The following is an 18,360-nucleotide window of genomic DNA, read 5'->3' as shown; positions in this document are numbered from 1 at the left end:
AGTGTAGGTATGGCCATGTTGGGCCCCGCTTTCCTCACTCCCCATCCTGTTTGACTTTTAAAGCTCTTCATACAATCTAGTCCTTTCTTACCATTCCAATCTTCTTATTAAGTTACTCCCTTCTCCTTACTCTATGATCCAGTGACACTGGCTCTCCTTGGTCTTCCTGGAATGAGATGTTCCATCTCTCAGCACATTTTTACTGGCTGCCCCCGTGCCTGGAATTCTCTCCCTCCTCACTACCACCTCCTTCCTCACTTTCCCTGGCTTCCTTCAGGTGTTAGCTAAAATCTCACCATCTGCAAGAAGCTTCTCCTGTTCCCTTTCAGAGCTAATTCATTCCCTCCAAGGTTACCTCTAGTTTATCCTATATACAGCTTGCTTGAACATAGCTGTTTGCATGTTGTTTTCTCCGTTAGATTGCGAGCTCCTTGAAGGCAGGAGCAGTATTTGCTTTTCTTTGTGTCCCTGGCACTTAGCACAATGTCTGGTACATAGTAAACGCTTAATTAGTGCTTGTTGGTTGGCTGAACTCTGATATTGTGTCTTTGCCCATGGTCCCATTGCTAGCGTCAGAGACATGAGCCCAGCCTTGTAGCATGTTGTTGGCTCTCCCAGACTACTTCTTTGAAGGCACAGGAAAGTTGCAATCTTCATCAGTGGAGAGAATACCCACACTAATGACAACACAGGTCATCAAAGCATGCTTCATCATGGTGGCGTTGTAAGTAGTTGAGTGGGTACTAAAATATTAATAAAATATAGTTACTAAAAATTAATGCTCTTAATTTCTTGTATCTTGTATGTATTTCATGTCTTTGACCGGTAGGTGGCAATGTGGTATAAATCTACCCATTCTCTTTACAGTTTCTCCTTGGAGTTTGGGCTAAAGAACTCAATGCCAGAGAAGATTATGTAAAACGCAGTGTGCAGGGCAAACTGAACAGTGCCACTCAAAAGCAGACGGAATCATATTTGAGACCGCTTTTCAGAAAACTACGAAAAAGGGTAAGAGACATCTATTAATAGTACTTCTGTTTGCTGATGTTTGGTAGAACTCAGATTTTCTTTTTTCAGAATAAATGTTCTTTCTTAGGACACTGAATGGATTCCCAAATTAATAACCTTATTTTTTTCTTTTCAGACTCTACCTGCCGACATTAAAGAATCAATAACAGACATTATTAAATTCATGTTGCAGAGAGAATATGTGAAGGTATGAAAGATAGATACCTCATGCTGGGGATTGAAATTGTGACTGGCAGCATGTCTAGATTAGGTACTTCACAGCATTCATTTCACTTAGGATTAGGGGGAATCTTTATGAAATAACTGGCATAGATTTGAAAATCAGCTGGTCACACTTAAAAGTCAGCTCTCCAACTTTGCTGCCCACAATGATGTTTTGGCCTAGCTGTCTCTGCTGGCCACTGCCCAGACTTGGGACATCACCTCCCATTTATGTGCACTTGCACAAGTCATCTTGCATGCTAACAATGTCACACTCCTTCAGGACCTGGCTCGGATGCCAGAGGTACATCTCAACTATTAATGATTTTTTTCTGGTTAAATTGTTCCTTGTATTCTTTTTTGTGTGTGCATGTTCCACACCTTCACTCTCATAAAAAGGGAACATTTTCAAGGGCAGGGGCTGTTTTGTTTGTAAAGTGCCTTTCATGTAGTAGGTGCTTAATAAGTGTTTGTTGAATTGAATTGATATCTAATATAAAGATGGGGAGAAATTGATTGATAAAGCTTGATATGAACGAAGACTGAAATCTTAGCTGTGGTATTCTTCCTTTGAAAAAAATCAGGCAGCATTTCTGAGTATTTTTGAGTCTATGAACTGTATACAAACATACAGTAAACAGGTTACATTTTGAAAGTTTGTTCTTAAGTCAATAATTTGAAATTGGAAACATTTTTCACATAGCAACAGTGCTATGAATGTTAGTAATCTCCAGCCCAGTCCACAAATGCCTACTTAATGTTGAATTACTGGTATGATTGTACTAGAGTACTTAATCATTATTTATTGCATGTTTCTATGTGAAGTAATTTTCAAATTCCATCTGAGGATTCCAGGACCACAATCTCCCACACTATAGTTCCATAGACCAGAGCACTTTTTTTTTTTTGTCAGTTCAGTAAGCATTTATTAAACACTGTGTGTAAGACCATCTTCTGCCCTCTACACACTGATCTGCCTTCCTCCAAGAATCCAACAGATTTGGAGTTTGTGAGAGGACTTTGATATTCTAGGGTCCCTGGGATAGGGAGTGTGGATCTGTTAATTCACATGAACATATATGAAGACCTATGATAAATTACTGAATAACTTAAATGATGCATGCCTTTTCTAAGCCATATTATTTTTAATTATTTAATGGAAAATGTGTGGCTTTTCATCTTACAGACTTTTCCCATTATCAAATACCAAGAATTTGGTATCTGATTACTTGGTTAACTTTGTATTTACTTCATAAAAGCAAAGAGCCTAATTTGAACATTTAAACTAGTTTGTTTTGTAGTCTGCTGAAACATAAGTATTGAAATTTCCATCAGTTGACCTCCATTGTTGAAATTATACATGTGAGTACCTGTGATAAAGTGCTGCGTTATTTAAGAAAACATCCATGTCCTATTTTAAGCTTCATAAAACCTGTTTACCTAGAGCAAGTTTAACTATTTTTATTCTGACAAAATCATTTTCTATAAAATGAGCTCTGAGTTTTACCCTATTTGTGGCAACTGGTTTGCTACATTTGGCATATTAAAAAAAAAACAAACAACCTTATGGTGAACTTAATCACTAAGAAACAAATGCAAGAAACAAACTTGTATAAAAAACAATTTTTGTTATATATAGTTTATAGATATAATATGCATATTTAATTTATGTATTTAACATGGATACATAGTGTGAGTGTGTGTATGTAGCATCCATATTAAATTTAGCAATGTAGTAATTGCTGTCTTTGCCAATCTTCTCTTCTGCACTTTCTGTTTTTTTTTTTTCTCTGCATTTTAAATCTAGCAGATTTTGAGCCTTTAAAAATTTTGAATTGGACCTATGACTTCATTGATATAGGGAATTGCCCATGAAGAAGCTCCCTCTGGCAACATGAATGGGCAGTTGCTTTGCAGCTGAGTGGCCAAGTGACTTTCCTAAGGTCATTTTGACCCAGGTCTTCTTGACTTTAAACTTGACTCTCTGTCTTTCATGCTACCCTGCCTCTCACGTGTAGTTAAGATTCTTTTGAGGTTTAGTTATATAAGCTTTTCGAAAACTGGCAAGGTCAGATATTTAAGATTTGCTTCTCTGCTTTCTGGCTTGTGTTTTTTCCTTCACAGACGGCTAGAAGTGTTTTACCTCCAAGCATGCTCCCACCCCACTCCCAAAAAATGGGGAGAAATTCTACCTCTTGTTAATTGATCATTTTCTTCAATTTAGATAAGATTTGTTTTTAGGGTTTTGGAAGTATAGGGCTTTTGAGAGACCAAAATGAAGCCAATTCAGTACTTAGGAATTTTATTGCTGGGCCTCTATCTTTACCTACTTGTTAGGAACTTCATCCTATGCATAAAACACTCACAGGTTTCATTGGAAATTCCATGCAGGGAACAGCTACATCTTCAAGTCGGATTAGGAAAAACTAATTGGATGCTGTATCCCTGTATAACCACCTGTAGAGGAAATAGTTCTTGAAGAGACTTAAATTAGAATATCTAGCAGTGCATTAAATTGCCTCTTTCATTCCAGATATGAAAAGGACATTAAACTCCATAGCAAAAAACAATGCAAAGAAGTATTCATCTTGTATACATAAACACTTGTCCAATTTCCATTTTTACCATTGATTGTTGCCTTGAGCAAGTTCTGTAATCATTCTAAACCAAAACTAAAGCATATGTGATAACAATATTTTATATATTTATACACATGCACAGAGAATAGCATAAACCATTTAAATAATTGTATCTAAAATGTTATTAAATCATTGAAAAATTAGTAACTACACAAAATGTTTAGCCTTTCTTTTCTCACTAAAAACTCAATTCTTTATAGGCCAATGATGCTTATCTTCAGATGGCCATTGGAAATGCTCCGTGGCCTATTGGGGTCACTATGGTTGGTATCCATGCCAGAACTGGTCGAGAAAAGATTTTTTCCAAGCATGTTGCACATGTTCTAAATGATGAGACACAAAGAAAATATATTCAGGTAAGCAATTTGTGAGGAAGAAGTTGCAAAAGCTTTGTTTTAATATTTAGATATTCTAAAAAATAAAATTTTATAAGGAAAATATTTAGATAGCAAGTGGCAAATTGTGATGGTTGTACTTAATATATTGCAGTTGAATTAATGGTAAACAGGAATTACCAACTCATTTTCCTTCAACTGTTTAGAATTTCACATGCTATATTTTAGTTACATTAACACTGAAATTATTTCAGTTAGGTTTTTTTTTTTAGGTATGCTGTCCACTAAGTTTGAATTATTGAGTACTGAAATATATGTTGTGCTGTCTATCTGTTTAGAATGTGAGCTCGAGGCAGCAAGGTGGTGCAGTGCATAGAGCTGCAGTCTTGGAGTCAGGAGGACCTGAGTTCAAATCCTACCTTAGACACTTGACACTTACTAGCTGTGTGACCCTGGGCAGGTCACTTAACCCCAATTGGCTCACAAAAAAAAAAAAAAGAATGTGAGCTCCTTCAAAACAAGGACTTTGTTCCTTTTCTATTTGTATCCTTAGTGCTTGGCATAGTACTTTGCAAATGATAATCCCTTAATAAATTCTTTTTTATTTATTCATTCATTTATATATGTGTATATATACATATATATGTGTATACACACACATATACGCACACACATATATACACACATACATGTACATGTACACATATGTATACATGTTACTGAATAAAACCTCATTAATTCAAACCCAAGAGGAAGAAGACCAGACTGAATTACTGAAGAATCTAAATTTTCAAATTATTATAATTTAAAATAGGCCTAAAATAGTACATAATAGAGATCCAGGTAAATATGAGAAGTATTAGCAAGCAATATACAGTCATATATTCCTTATTTTTAATTCAATTTTTTCAATATAATATTCAATTAATAATTAATGTATTTATATAGCACTTTAAGGTTTGCAAAAGCACTTTATAAATATGATATTTTATCCTCACAACAACCTGGGGAGGTAGGTACTGCTATTATCATCCCCATTTTATGGATGAGGAAACACAGGCATTCAGAAATTTAGTCACTTGCCTCAGGGTCACACAACTAATAAGTGAAGCCAGATTGAAATTCAGGTTTTACTGACTCCTGGTCCAGCGCTCTATCTACTCTTAGCTGCAGAACATAGGCAAAAATCTAGTTTCTTTTGCACTACTTCCTTCATTGGAAAAAAAGAAAAACCAGCCCCCTTTTATAAAAATGTGTAGTTAAGCAAAATAAATTCCAATATTCTCTACATCCAAATAAGACCTGTCTCATTCTTTAACCAGTCAGTGTCCATGAATTCTTGGGAGATTGATAAGCACGTTCATACCATATCTGTTTAATTGCAACAGGGGAGCTATGAAGTTTATTTTAGAGTTTAGGGTTTAGAAAATACGTTTAGAGACCACCTAGTCTTCACAGATGGAGAAACTGAGGTCCAGAACAATGAACTGAAACTTGCCTGGGGTCATCCAGTAATGGAGCCGAGTTGAGTTCAGCTTCTCTGACTTCAAATCCAGTTATTGTCATGATTACACAGCTGTTTGAAAATTATTTGTTCCCTTAAATGTGAGCATATTCCTACATGCTCTTATTTATACTTCTAATTTGCTCAACAAAACTTTCTCAGTGAAAAAGTAAATTATAGCTTCTTTTCAAATTCCAAATTAGGTTTGAATTAATGATGCTTTACTGTACATTATTGCTAATGACAAAAGGTAGGTTAGGTGATGCCTAAAATGGGGTATTGACTTTATGAACTATTTTTCTGTTTAGAATTCAATTTAAATGCTGAATATTCATTTGCTTGCCATATTTTGTGCCTTGAGCACCTCTGTATTTCAAAGTATTGATTTATTTTAACTCTGTGGGCATGAATCATAGGACTTAAGAAATTTAAATATACCTGTGGAAATAAAGGCACATATTTAGTGCAGAAGGGTAGTAACTTTGGTGACCACAAAAATTTTTACTTAAAAGTATAATTGCTCAACTTTGATAATTGAAATATAAATAGAATAACTTTCACATTTAAATGTATATTTAAATATTTGATGAGGTATTATATTTAATAACATTATATTGGTATTATGATACTAGATATTTAAATATTATTAAATATTTCAGTGTATCATATATTTATACATTGTACACGTAGTTTAGCTATTTCTAAGGCTCCATTAGTATTGAGCCCATCTCCACCATAGTTTTTCACGCTGTATGATTCTTTTTCATGATTCTTTAAAAAGTATAAATAATGTCCAGATGTTATTATACAATAATATTATATAATAATATAAATGTTTTCTTGTTTTGGAAGATTGCCAATGTCTTCTAGAAGCTGTGTGGTATGAAAAACTGTCCTTCTTTTCTATTTTTGAAAAATCTCTTATTTCATGTAACTTTTTTCCCCCTTTTCCAATCTCTTCCTTCCATGGGGCTTCCCAGGGATGTTGCTCATGCCCTAGTGCTACTCAGGGCAAGATAAATTGCTGATTTCGGTTAGAATTTTGTAAAATGTCTCATTAAGTTTAATATAATTTAAATGCTAAAGCTTCTTGCTCTATGTTGTGCTTTTAACTTTGATGCAGAGGGTCAAGCTAGGAGCAGTGGGTAGAAGGTGCAGATGTAATTTTTGGCTTGATGTTTAAGAAACCTTTCTAACAATTAGGGCTGTCCAAACATGAAATGGACGACCCCTCGCTGGAAAGGATTCCTGCCTCACTGGTGGTCTTTAAATAAAGAATAAAGGACTACATGTTGGCTTTATTTTAGATGAGATTTTTGCTTAAGTATGAATTGAAGTTGGATGACCTCTGAGCTCCTTTCTAACTTTAGGATACTGTGATTTTTCTAATCTTTTCCAGCATCACTTTAGTGTTTATATAATATTTTGTTTAACCATAAACCTGTACCCTAATAACAATTGATTAATTTTATCAAGCCATTCATTTAAATGACTGATTACCTTCAAACATCCATAGAACATGTTATATATACCTGAAAGTTATTTATATAGAAATAAATTAATTTCCACATATAAAGGGCCCACAGCTTATTAGTTACAATATCCTCAGGACCAATTTAAATGCTTAATACTTAAGACAGAATTAATATATTAGTCCTGCTATACATTAGAAAATAACCATGAATGCCATATATTTGAAGGATTAGCATTTGCTTAAAAAATGAGAATGAAAACCTTTTGTTTTATGAAATATAGTGTAAAACATCTAATAGGACTATTGGGCCTTATTAAAGAAGTCTTTTCAGCTCTTGGTCATATTCAGGCCTCTATTGAATTTAACTGCAAAAGATGTTCTAACTCTTTCTTTTCTTTTTTTTTTCTTCTTTAATCTTTTTTATTTTATATATATTTTTTGTATTTTTGATCTTTTTTCTTTATTTTTATCTTTTTTCAATTTTAGACAAATACTAAAATTTACATAATAGGAAGGTACATATCATAAACTTAAATATTAAACAAGAAAAAAAACCATGTCATATGCACAGCAGAACGTAGGAGAGGATTCAGAATATAAAGCCATTTCAAGAAAGCCTATATATTAAATACTGCAAAACTCTTCCTTTCTCAAAAAATTAAATTCACCATAAGAATTTATTTTACTACTATTTAGAGCAAATAAATAAGATATAGATAGCTATTAACTATTCATAAGCCCAGAACTAGCTTTATAATGATTCCAGTTAGAATTTTGTAGTTTCAGCTAAAATCTTGCAATGGTACTTCCAGGGACTTTGTTCATCTTGCCAAACAAAACTTTCCTTTATTTTTCAGAATTCTATTAAAAATTACTTTACACACATTATAATCAACTTTTGTGTTTCAGAGACTGACTATAAATTAGGTTTGTGTTTTTCAGTCATTCAGGCTTTTCCTTTTATTTTCTCTTTGCCATTGACCTGCATTTGAGGTGTTACCTTTGCATTAGACCCTCATAGGTAAGCAGGAAAAAGGGGAGATGTTAAAATTGACTTTAAATCCTGTGAATATGTGAATACTTAAAATATTGTGAAGTCAATTTCAACCTCAATCTTTTTTTTCCTACTTAACTCTTGGGGTACTGGGAGGCATTCTGGGGTAGTAGAAAGAACACTGAAACTGTAGGGAGAAGAACCGAATTCAAATCCTGGCTCTGCCACATATTATTTATGTGACATTGGACAAGTCATTTTATCATATGTAAGATGAGGATGTTGGACTAGATCTCTAATATTTTTTGTAGCCTTCAGTCTTTGATGCTGTGATCCTGAAAATTAAGTAAGTGTATTTCGTAGCAACTTTGATAAAAACTTATATTAAAAAAACCCAAAATTGATAGCTAAAATAAATATTTTAGATTAAGAATTTATTGATAATTTCACGTTAGAATAGATAACTGGAAGTTCACTACAAATTCATTTTTTGCACTATACCAAGATAACAACAAATCATATAGAAAATATTCAGTCTGATTCTTTAATATTCATTAACAAAAGACAAAGAAATCAACAAGTTTACTTTTAGCACGGTAAGATTTCTATGACCTTAAGTCTTTGCATTCCAAAATAAAGAAGTCATTCTAGCATTTTGTGACAGGTGTTTCCCGTCCATATTTCAGGTTTTGGCATATTCTCTCTGGATTATGCCAATATCTCTGTTAGTCACACTTAGAGAAAAGGTGAGTTGCCAGTTCACTTTGGAATACTACATGAGTAATTATAGTCTTGTCACTAAGCACCAAACTTTTTCTAACCCACGTAAGTGGTGACAGGGGGAGAGGAATCAGACCACTCTCTATCCCATTGCAAAACCTTAGTGAATTAAATCTATGGTCATTTGGGCAAAACTATATCTTCACCTTAGCTAAGTAGGTGAGTTCTTTTGCTCAAATTGAATGTTCTTATGCTGCTTCATTGAGGGAAGTGATTAACTTATTTTTATTTTTTTCTCAATTACATGAAAAAAAATTTTTTAACATTCTTTTTTTTTTAAACGTTGAGTTACAAATTCTCCCCTTCCTGCACTCCCCTCCTCCTCCTCAAGAAAACAAGCAATTTGATATAGGTTATACATGTGTAGTCATGCAAAATATTTCCATATTAGCCTTGTTGCAAAAGAAAACGCAGACCAAAGAGACCCAAGAATAATAAAGTTTTTAAAAAATTATGTTTCAATCTGCATTGAGACTCAAGTTTTTTCTCTGGAGAAGGTTAGCATTTTTCATCATCAGTCCTTTGGAATTGTCTTTGTTCCTTGTATTTCTGAGAATAGCTAAGTCATTCACAGGTGTTACTGTGTACAGTGTCCTGGTCTCCTCACTTCACTTTGCATTAGTTCATGTAAGTCTTTCCAGAAAACATCCTGCTCATCATTTCTTATGGCACAGATTCCATCACAATCAGATACTATAACTTGTTCAGCCATTCCCCAATTGTTGGGCCTCTCCTCAATTTCTAATTCTTTGCCACCACAAAAAGAGCTGCTACAAATAGTTTTTGTACAGATAGATTCTTTTCCTTTTATCTCTTTGCAATATAGACCTAGTAATGGTATTGCTGGGCCAAAGGGTGTACACAGTTTTATAGCACTTTGGGCATAGTTCCAGATGGCTCTCCAGAATGATGAAATCAGTTCACAATTCTACCAACAGTGCATTGGTGTCCCTATTTTTTCACATCCATTCCAACATTTGTCATTTTCTTTTTCTGTTATGTTAGCTAGTCTCCTAGGTAAAAGATGGCACCCAAAAGTTGTTTTAATTTGCATTTCTCTGCTCAGTAGTAATTTAGAGCATTTTTTCATATGACAATAGGTAGCTTTGATTTCTTCTTTCAAAAACTGCCTGTTGATATCCTTTGAATATTTATCAATTGGGAAATGACTCATATTTTTTATAAATTTGTCTCAGTCTCTATATGTTTGAGAAATGAGGCCTTATCAGAGAAACTTGATATAAAATTGTATTCCCTAGTCACCTGCTTTCCTTCTAATCTTGGCTGCATTGGTTTTGTTTGTGCAAAACCTTTTTCATTTCATGTAATTAAAATTATCCATTTTATATCCCATAATGTTCTTCTGTCTCTTGTTTGGTCAAAAATTCTTATCTTATCCATAGATCTAACAGGTAAAATATTCCGTAGTCCCCTAATATGCTTACAATATCACCCTTTATGTCTAAATCATGCAACGATTTTGACGTTATCTTGGTATATGTTGTATATGTTGTGAGATCTTGATCTATGTCTACTTTCTACCAAACTTCTTTCCATTTTTCCCAGCAACTTTTGTCAAATGCTGAGTTCTTGTCCCCAGTATTGTGTATCTGATCTTTTCTACTCATCCACTATTTCTTAGCCAGTACCAGATTTTTTTTTTTAAAATGATTACTTCTTTGTAATACTGTTGATCTGGTACTGCTAGGTCATTGTCCTTCACATTTCTTTTTCAATGATTCCCTTGATATTCTTGACTTTATGTTCTTCCAGGTGAATTTTGTTATTATTTGATTGGTATGGCAATAAGTAAATTTAGGTAGAATTGTCATTTTTATTGTATTGGCTTGGACTACCCATGAGCAATTAATATTTCTCCAGTGGTTTAGATCTGTGTGAAAAATTTGCATGAAAACTGTTCTGTAATTGTGTTCATATACTTCTTGCATTTGTCTTGGCAGGTAGACTCCCAATTATTTTATGTTGTCTTCAGTTATTTTAAATGGAATTTTTCTATCTCTTCCTTCTGGGTTTTGTCCACAGTATAAAGAAATGCTGATGATTCATGTGGGTTTATTTTATGTCCTACAACTTTGCTGAAATGGTTACTATTTCAGCTAGTTTTTTTAGTTGATTCTCTAAGTATACTATCATACGTCTGCAGTGAGTGATAGTTTTGTTTCCTTGTTGCCTCTTCTAATTCCTTCAATTTCTTTTTCTTCTCTTATTGCTGTAGCTAGCATTTCTAGTACAGTATTAAATAATAGTGGTGATAATGGGCATCCCTGCTTCATACCTCATCTTATTGGGAAGGCTTCTTGTTTATCTCAATTACAGATAATATTTGCTTTTGGTTTTATATAGATGCTAGTTACCATAATGGCTCCATTTATTTCTCTGCCTTCTAGTGTTTTTAATTGGTATGAATGTTATATTTTGTCAGAAGCTCTTTCTGCATCTCTTGATATAGTCATATGAGTTTTGTTGTTTTTGTTATTGATATCCCTGTATTCCTGGTATAAATTCTCATTGGTCATAGTGTATGGTCTTTGTGATACATTGCTGTAATATCCTTACTAGTATTTTATTTTAAAATTTTTACATAAATATCAAGGAAATTATCTGATAAAATCTCTGCTTTTGCCCTTCCTGGTTTAGGTGTCAGTTCCATATTTGTGTCATAAGAAGAAATTGGTAGAACGCCTTCTTTGCCTGTTTTTCCAAATAGTTTATATAGTATTGAGATTGATTGTTCCTGAAGTGTTTGGTAGAATTCACTTGTAAATTTAGCTCATTCTGGGAATTTTTTTCTTAGGGAGCTCATTGATAGCTTGTTCAATTTCTTTTTCTATGGTAGAGTTATTTAAGTATTTGATTCCCTTTTCAGTTAATCTGGGTAATTTATATTTTTGTAAATATTTGTCCATTTTACTTAGATTATCCAATTTACTGATATATGGTTGGGCAAAATAACTCCTAATAATTGCATGAGTTTCTTTTTCATTGGTGGTGAAGTCATACCTTTTGTTTTTGATACTGGTAATTTGGTTTTCTTTTTTTTTTTTCTTTAGTCAAATTAACCAATGGATTATCTATTTTATTGGTTTTTGCATAAAGCCAATGCCTAGTTTTATTCATTGGTTCAATGATTTTTTTTTCTTTTAAACTTTCAATTTTACTAACCTTACCTTTTTTTCTTTAAGGATTTCCATTTTGCTGTTTAATTGGGGATTTTAAATTTATTTTTCTAGTTTTTCTGCTTTGGCAGCATCCCACAAATTTTGTAACCTTGTCTCATTGTTGTCATTGTCTTTAATGAAATTATTGCTTGTTTCAGTGATTTGTTCTTTGACCCACTCATTCTTTAGAATTAGATTATTTAGTTTCCAATTAATTTTAATCTGTTTCCACAGCCCTTTATTGAATGTAATTTTTATTGCATTATGTTCTGAAAAGGGTGCATTTAATATTTCTGCTTTTCTACATTGGTTGTGAGGTTTTTATGCCCCAGTACATTGTCAGTTTTTGTGAAAGGACCATGTACAATTAAGAAAAAAGATATACTCCTTTCAATTTCCATTCAGTTTTCTCCAGAGGTCAGTTATATCTAACTTTTCTAAAATTTTGCTTACCTCTTAGCCTCTTTTTTATTTTATTGTTAGATTTATGTAGTTCTGAGAGGGGAAAGTTGAGGCCCCCCCACTAGAATACTTCTACTGTCTGTTTCCTCCTATAACTCATTTATCTTTTCCTTTAAGAATGTGGATGCTATGCCATTTAGCGCATATATGTTTAGTATTGGTATTTCATTGCCTATAGTACCTTTTGGCTTACCTGCTTATCTCTTTTAATTCAGTCTCTTTTTGCTTTTGCATTGTCTGAGATCCTGATTGCTCTCTTGGCTTTTTTTTTTTTTTGTTAACCTCAGCTGAAGCATAATAGATTCTGCTCTAGCCCCTTATTTTTACTCTGTTTGTCTCTCTGTTTCAAGTGTTGTTCTTATAAACAGCATATTGTCAGATTCTGGTTTTTAATCCATTCTGTTATCTGCTTCTCTTTTATGGGGAGTTCATCCCATTCACATTCATTGTTATGATTACTGTGTATTATCCTCCATTCTATTTTTTTTTCTGTTTGTCCTTCTCCCTCTCTTTCTTTCTATTTTTATCCTATCCCTCCTCAAGACTCTCTTTTGCTTCTGACCACTCTCTCTTAATCCACCCTCCTTTTTACCAGTCCCTGTCCTTTCTCTTATTCCCTTCCTATCTTACTTCCCTGTAGGGTAATATAGATTTCTACACCCAGCTGGCTGTGTATAGTATTCTCACTTTGAGTCCATTCCAAAGAGAGTAAGGTACAAGCATTGTCTGCTACCCCTGCCAACCCCATATCTTGCCCTCCACTGTAAAAGCTCTTCCTTTTTATGTGAGATAATTTCCCCCATTCTTCTTTTCCTTTCCCTTTTCTCCTAGTGCATCTCTCTGTCTTATCCCTTAATTTTATTTTTTTGAAATCATTCCATCATAATCAACCCGTACCTGTGCCCTCTGTCTATGTATCTTCTTTCTAACTGTCCTAATAATGGTAAAGTTCTTAGGAATTACAATCATCATCTTCCCATAATAGGGATATAAACCACTAAACCTTATTGAATCCCTCATGATTTCTCATTCATGTTTACCTTTTTATCCTTCTCTTGAGTCTTGTGTTTCAATGTCAGATTTTCTGTTAACTTCTAGATTTTTTTTTTAATAAGGAATACTTGAAAGTACTCTATTTCATTAAATGTCCATTTTTTTCCCCTGAAGGATTTCAGTTTTGCTGAGTATGTTATTCTTGGTTGTAATCCTAGCTCTTTTGTCTTCTGGAATATCATATTCCAAGCCTTCTGCTCCATTAGTGTGGAAGCTACTAAATTTTGTTTGATCTTGAATGTGGCTCCATGATATTTGAATTGTTTCTTTCTGTCTGCTTGCAATTTTTCTCCTTGATCTGGGAGTTCTAGAATTTGGCTGTAATATTCCTGGGAATTTTTATTTTGGAATCTCTTTCAGGAGGTTATCAGTAGATTCTTTCAATTTCTATTTTAACCTCTGGTTCTAGAATATCAGGGCAGTTTTCCTTGATAATATCTTGAAATATGATGTCTAGGTTGTTGTTGTTGTTGTTGTTGTTGTTTTTTAATCATGGCTCTCAGATAGTCCAGTAATTCTTAAATGATCTCTCTTGGATTTATTTTCTAGGGCATTTGTTTTTCCAATGAGATATTTCACATTTTCTTCTATTTTTTCCTTCTTTTGATTTTGTTTCTTGATGCCTCATGGAGTCATTACCTTCCACTTACTCAATTCTAATTTTTAAGGAATTCATTTTTTCTTCAGTCATCTTTTGTATCCTTGTTTCCATTCGGCCAATTCTGCTTTTTAAGCAGTTCTTCTCTTTAGTAGATTTTTGTGCCTCTTTTCCATTTGGCCAATTTTGTTTTTTTAAGGTGCTATTTTCTTCAGTATTTTTTTGGTTCCTTTTTTACTAAGTTGTTGACTCTCTTTTCATAATTTTCTTGCTTCATTCTCATTTCTTTTTTCCAGTTCTTCCTCTGTCTCATTTGATTTTTTAAAATCCCTTTTGAACTCTTTCAGGAGTTCTTGTTGGGCTTGTGTCCTGTTCTCATTTTTCTTTGATAATTTTCTTGTAGTTTTTTTTTTTTTGGACATCTTGTTTTATTTGAGATCATTGTTTTCTGAGTTTTTGTCTTGATTTTCCCTGTCATCATAGTAATTCTTTATGGTCAGATTATTATTTTTTTTTTTGTTATTATTGTTTGCTTATTTTCAAGCCTCTTTTTTGATTTTTAACTTCATTTTAAAGTTGGACTCTGCTCTCAGGGTGAAAGGGGCACTGTCCCGAGCTTCAGGTTTTTTGTGTTGCTATTTTCTGGAAGTCCATAGATTTTTATTGCTTTCAAGGTGGTGTGATCTAAGAAGAGGTGTGGTCATTGCTCTCTTGTTCTGTGCTTTGGTCTTTACCCAGGAAGTGACCTTGCTCCCCTCTAGCCACAAGTGCTGGCACTCTTTTCCTCCCTGGAACTGCTCCCTTGTAATCAACCACAAGCATTCTTATCCGCCCTCAAAATGTGATCAAGACCTCTGTTCCCTTGTGGCCACAAGTGCTAGTGCTCCTGTTTATCCTGGAACTGCCATTTGGAACTGTGTATGGGTAATGCAACAGGGTCGTGAACTCAGCATCAGCAAAGGGTCCCCGGTAATCTCTTTTGGACCAGTTGTCTAATTGCCTTCCCATTTGTGGGCTGAGAGCTCACAAAACTGTTGCTGATGCAGCCGTTTCCAGGGCCTGTGCTGCACTCCAGACCAACTACTGCTCTGATGAGACAGACCTTTCTTGCGGACCCTTTTCACCTGACCTTTTGTTGGTTCTGCTGCTCCAGAATTCCATTTGAAACATTATTATAAAGTTGTTTGGAGGGAAATTTGGGGGAATTCAGGTGACTTCCTGCTTCTATTCTGTCATCTTGCATGATTAATTTTGGAAATAAAAGTATATTCACCTATAAAAAACAGTAACAAAAACAAAAAACTTAACACATCATCTTGTTTCATTCTAGAAACTGTGGGAACAATTTTAGTCTGTCCCAAGCTATCAGTTTTTGTCTTATGGAATAAAATTTTCCAGTATGCTTTCCACATGTGCAGAGTGTTTTTAAGCATTTAATTTTTGTAGTGGGACCTTTTCACTTGCAGCTGTGTGGAAATACCTGCATCTGCAGGCTCCCCAGGAGATTTTTATATTCATAGCAGTTACGTGAATGGTTATTTTTGTCAATTAAATGCTAGTATGGCTTTAATTCAGAAGAATTTGATTTTAGTGATATAGTCTGCTGAAAGACTTCCTGAAGCTAATGCTAGGAGCATCCATAGCTCCTCCATAACACCTATCACAGTGCCTGGCACGTGGTACTTGCTTAATAAATGTTTGCTGATTGATTGATTGTGCAGATGATGTTAGGCTAATTAATGTTGAGGTTAAGAATGAATGTTTGAGTGTCAGAAAATTTTTTTAAACGTTCAGCAATTGTGGTGTGAGCTTAACCATTTTTGTTATCTTAGAGATTACCCTGAATTGTTGCACTGAATTACTTATATGTGAATATCACATTGTAGATTAATTTCCTTAAAGTGGAAGTATGGAGGGAGAATCAGTAGTTACATCTCATTCTTTCAGTCTAGTTCTTAAGAGACATCATAGCCAAGTAGAAAGACGATTGAATTTGGAATTTGCAAACCTGGGTTTGAGCCTAGTATCAACATTAGCTATATCACCATGGGCAAGTCATTTGACAGTTTTTCAATCTGTAAAATAATAATACCTCACAAGGTTGTTGCAAGGTGTTGTAAACTGTATTGTGTCTTAATGTTGCTATTATTATTATTGAGATTGCTTTGAATGCTTATTAAAATCTTGTGATGTATGTGATTCAACTAAAGACTTCTTCATGTTGTTAGGATATACTGCTAAGTGGTTCTGGTTTTTTACCTTCAGTAATGTATTGTGAAGTGCTAGATTTATTTTGGGATGCAGAGTAATAAGAAATAGTTTATTATTAATTTAAAAAACTGACAATGTGATTGATAAGCAGTTGTCCTAGAAAATCTTGAAAAATCTTGGAGAAGAAGAGAGGTGTTGTAGGATCAGAGAGAGGCAAACATGGCTCCTGTTTTCATGAAAGGGAAGAAGAGAGATTCTTGAAACTTTAGTCCTATGAGTCTGACTGATTCCTGGAATAGTTTGTGAGCATTTTGAAAAGGAAGCAAATGATCACTAAAAGCCACAGTGGTTTCAACAAGAATAGGTTACATCTATTCTTCTTTCATTCTTGCCAGGGTAACTATACTGGTAGCTCACAGGAATTCCATAGCCATGAGTATACCTGGAATTCAGCAAGGTATTTGATGGAGCCTTTTATAATATCCTTGTGGATTCTATTAAAGGTGTGGACTAGATGATAGTATGGTTAGGTCTTTGTTTTCATGGGTGAATGGCTGGACAGAGTAGTGATGAAAAGATTAGTTATCAACCTAGAACAGGGCTTATCGACTTGGAGGCTATATGCCACTTGAGAGTCTGTGGATAGATTTCAGTAGGTCTTTGAATTTGGATAGGAAAAAAAATTACATCTTTATTTTCATTAACCACAAGTTTCCTTTGTAGTTTCATATATTTTATGCACTTAAACACATTATGCTGAGAAGGGGTCCTTGAGCTTCACCAGACTGCTGAAGGGGCAATGACATAAAAAAGGTTAACAACTTCTGATGCAGAAGGATATTTCTGGTGGAGTGCCCCAGGACTCTGTCCTTCACCTTTTTCTTTTCACTTTTTTTTTTATCAGTGATTTGGACAAAAGCATGAACGGTACGTTAGTTAAACTGGCAGGTGACATGAAGCTTAGAGGGAGGGATAAGTTAAAATGTTGAAAGACAGCATTTAAAAACGTCAACAGGCTAGAAATTTTGACTTGAGTAAAGATAAATGTAAAGACCCACTTTTGTTTTTTTAAGATAAAAGTTGCCCATATACAAGATGGGGTAGTATGGCTAGATGATAATATGTATGAAAGATACATAGGGGTATTAGTGGATTGCAAGCTCAGTATGAGTCAATAACTTGACACGGCAGGGTCCTAACCCCAAAGGTCAGTATAATCTTAGGCCTTAATTGAAGGTAGGTTTCAGAATTAGGGAGGTAATAGCCTTGAGGTGCTTTCCCATGGTCAAACCATATTTGGAGTATTTTGTTCATTTATGAGAGCATATACTTTGGGAAGATTATTGCCAAACTGAAATACGTCAAGAGAATAGAGATCAGGATGGTGAAATGGTGATATGAGGGCCGTATGAAGGAACTGGAAATTAAAAGACTGCATACATGAAGGCATACATGAATTAAGACCTCTCTAGAAATACTGCTCTTTAAATCTCGCTATGTGGATCCTGTGGAAGGGGGTGATTGTTGATCCCAGAGGGTAGAAATGGAAGTAGTTGGTGGAAATTGCAAGAAGACAGATTTTAGATTAAGGTGAGGATACATTTGCTAAATAAAAGAGCTAACTCAAAATGCAAAGGCTTGTATTAGGATGTGGGGAATTCCCTAGAGTACTTTAAGCAGATAGGCTGAATGAGCACTTACAAGTAGTGTGTTAGGGGATTTGGTATGGTTTGGATTGTGTTCTGAAAACTTTTCCAATTCCTAGATTCCAGGAAAATATACTTCCCTTAAGCTATATTCTCTAGTGTTAGTTTGATTAAAGAAAGGTAAGGCAGACTAATCTAGTGGTTGTAACCTGGTTTCAGTAAAAGTTTGTTCTTTTACAATTCCAAAAGAAAGTT

General features: G+C 34.3%; 1 protein-coding gene across 1 annotated transcript in view; it reads left to right on the top strand.

Annotated features, from left to right (window-relative positions):
* The window catches only part of PRPF18 (pre-mRNA processing factor 18), a 58,431-nt gene that overhangs the window by 37,177 nt on the left and 2,894 nt on the right, over positions 1-18,360 (top strand). The window contains exons 7-9 of the mRNA XM_027838514.1: positions 868-1,008; positions 1,145-1,216; positions 4,070-4,225. Coding sequence (XP_027694315.1) covers positions 868-1,008; positions 1,145-1,216; positions 4,070-4,225 — 369 coding nt within the window. The remainder of the gene's footprint in view (positions 1-867; positions 1,009-1,144; positions 1,217-4,069; positions 4,226-18,360) is intronic.

Source organism: Vombatus ursinus, unplaced genomic scaffold, assembly GCF_900497805.2.
Source record: "Vombatus ursinus unplaced genomic scaffold, bare-nosed wombat genome assembly UNPS02014830.1, whole genome shotgun sequence".
Classification (NCBI taxonomy): Eukaryota; Metazoa; Chordata; class Mammalia; order Diprotodontia; family Vombatidae; genus Vombatus; species Vombatus ursinus.
This window is presented reverse-complemented; position numbering and strand designations above follow the sequence as displayed.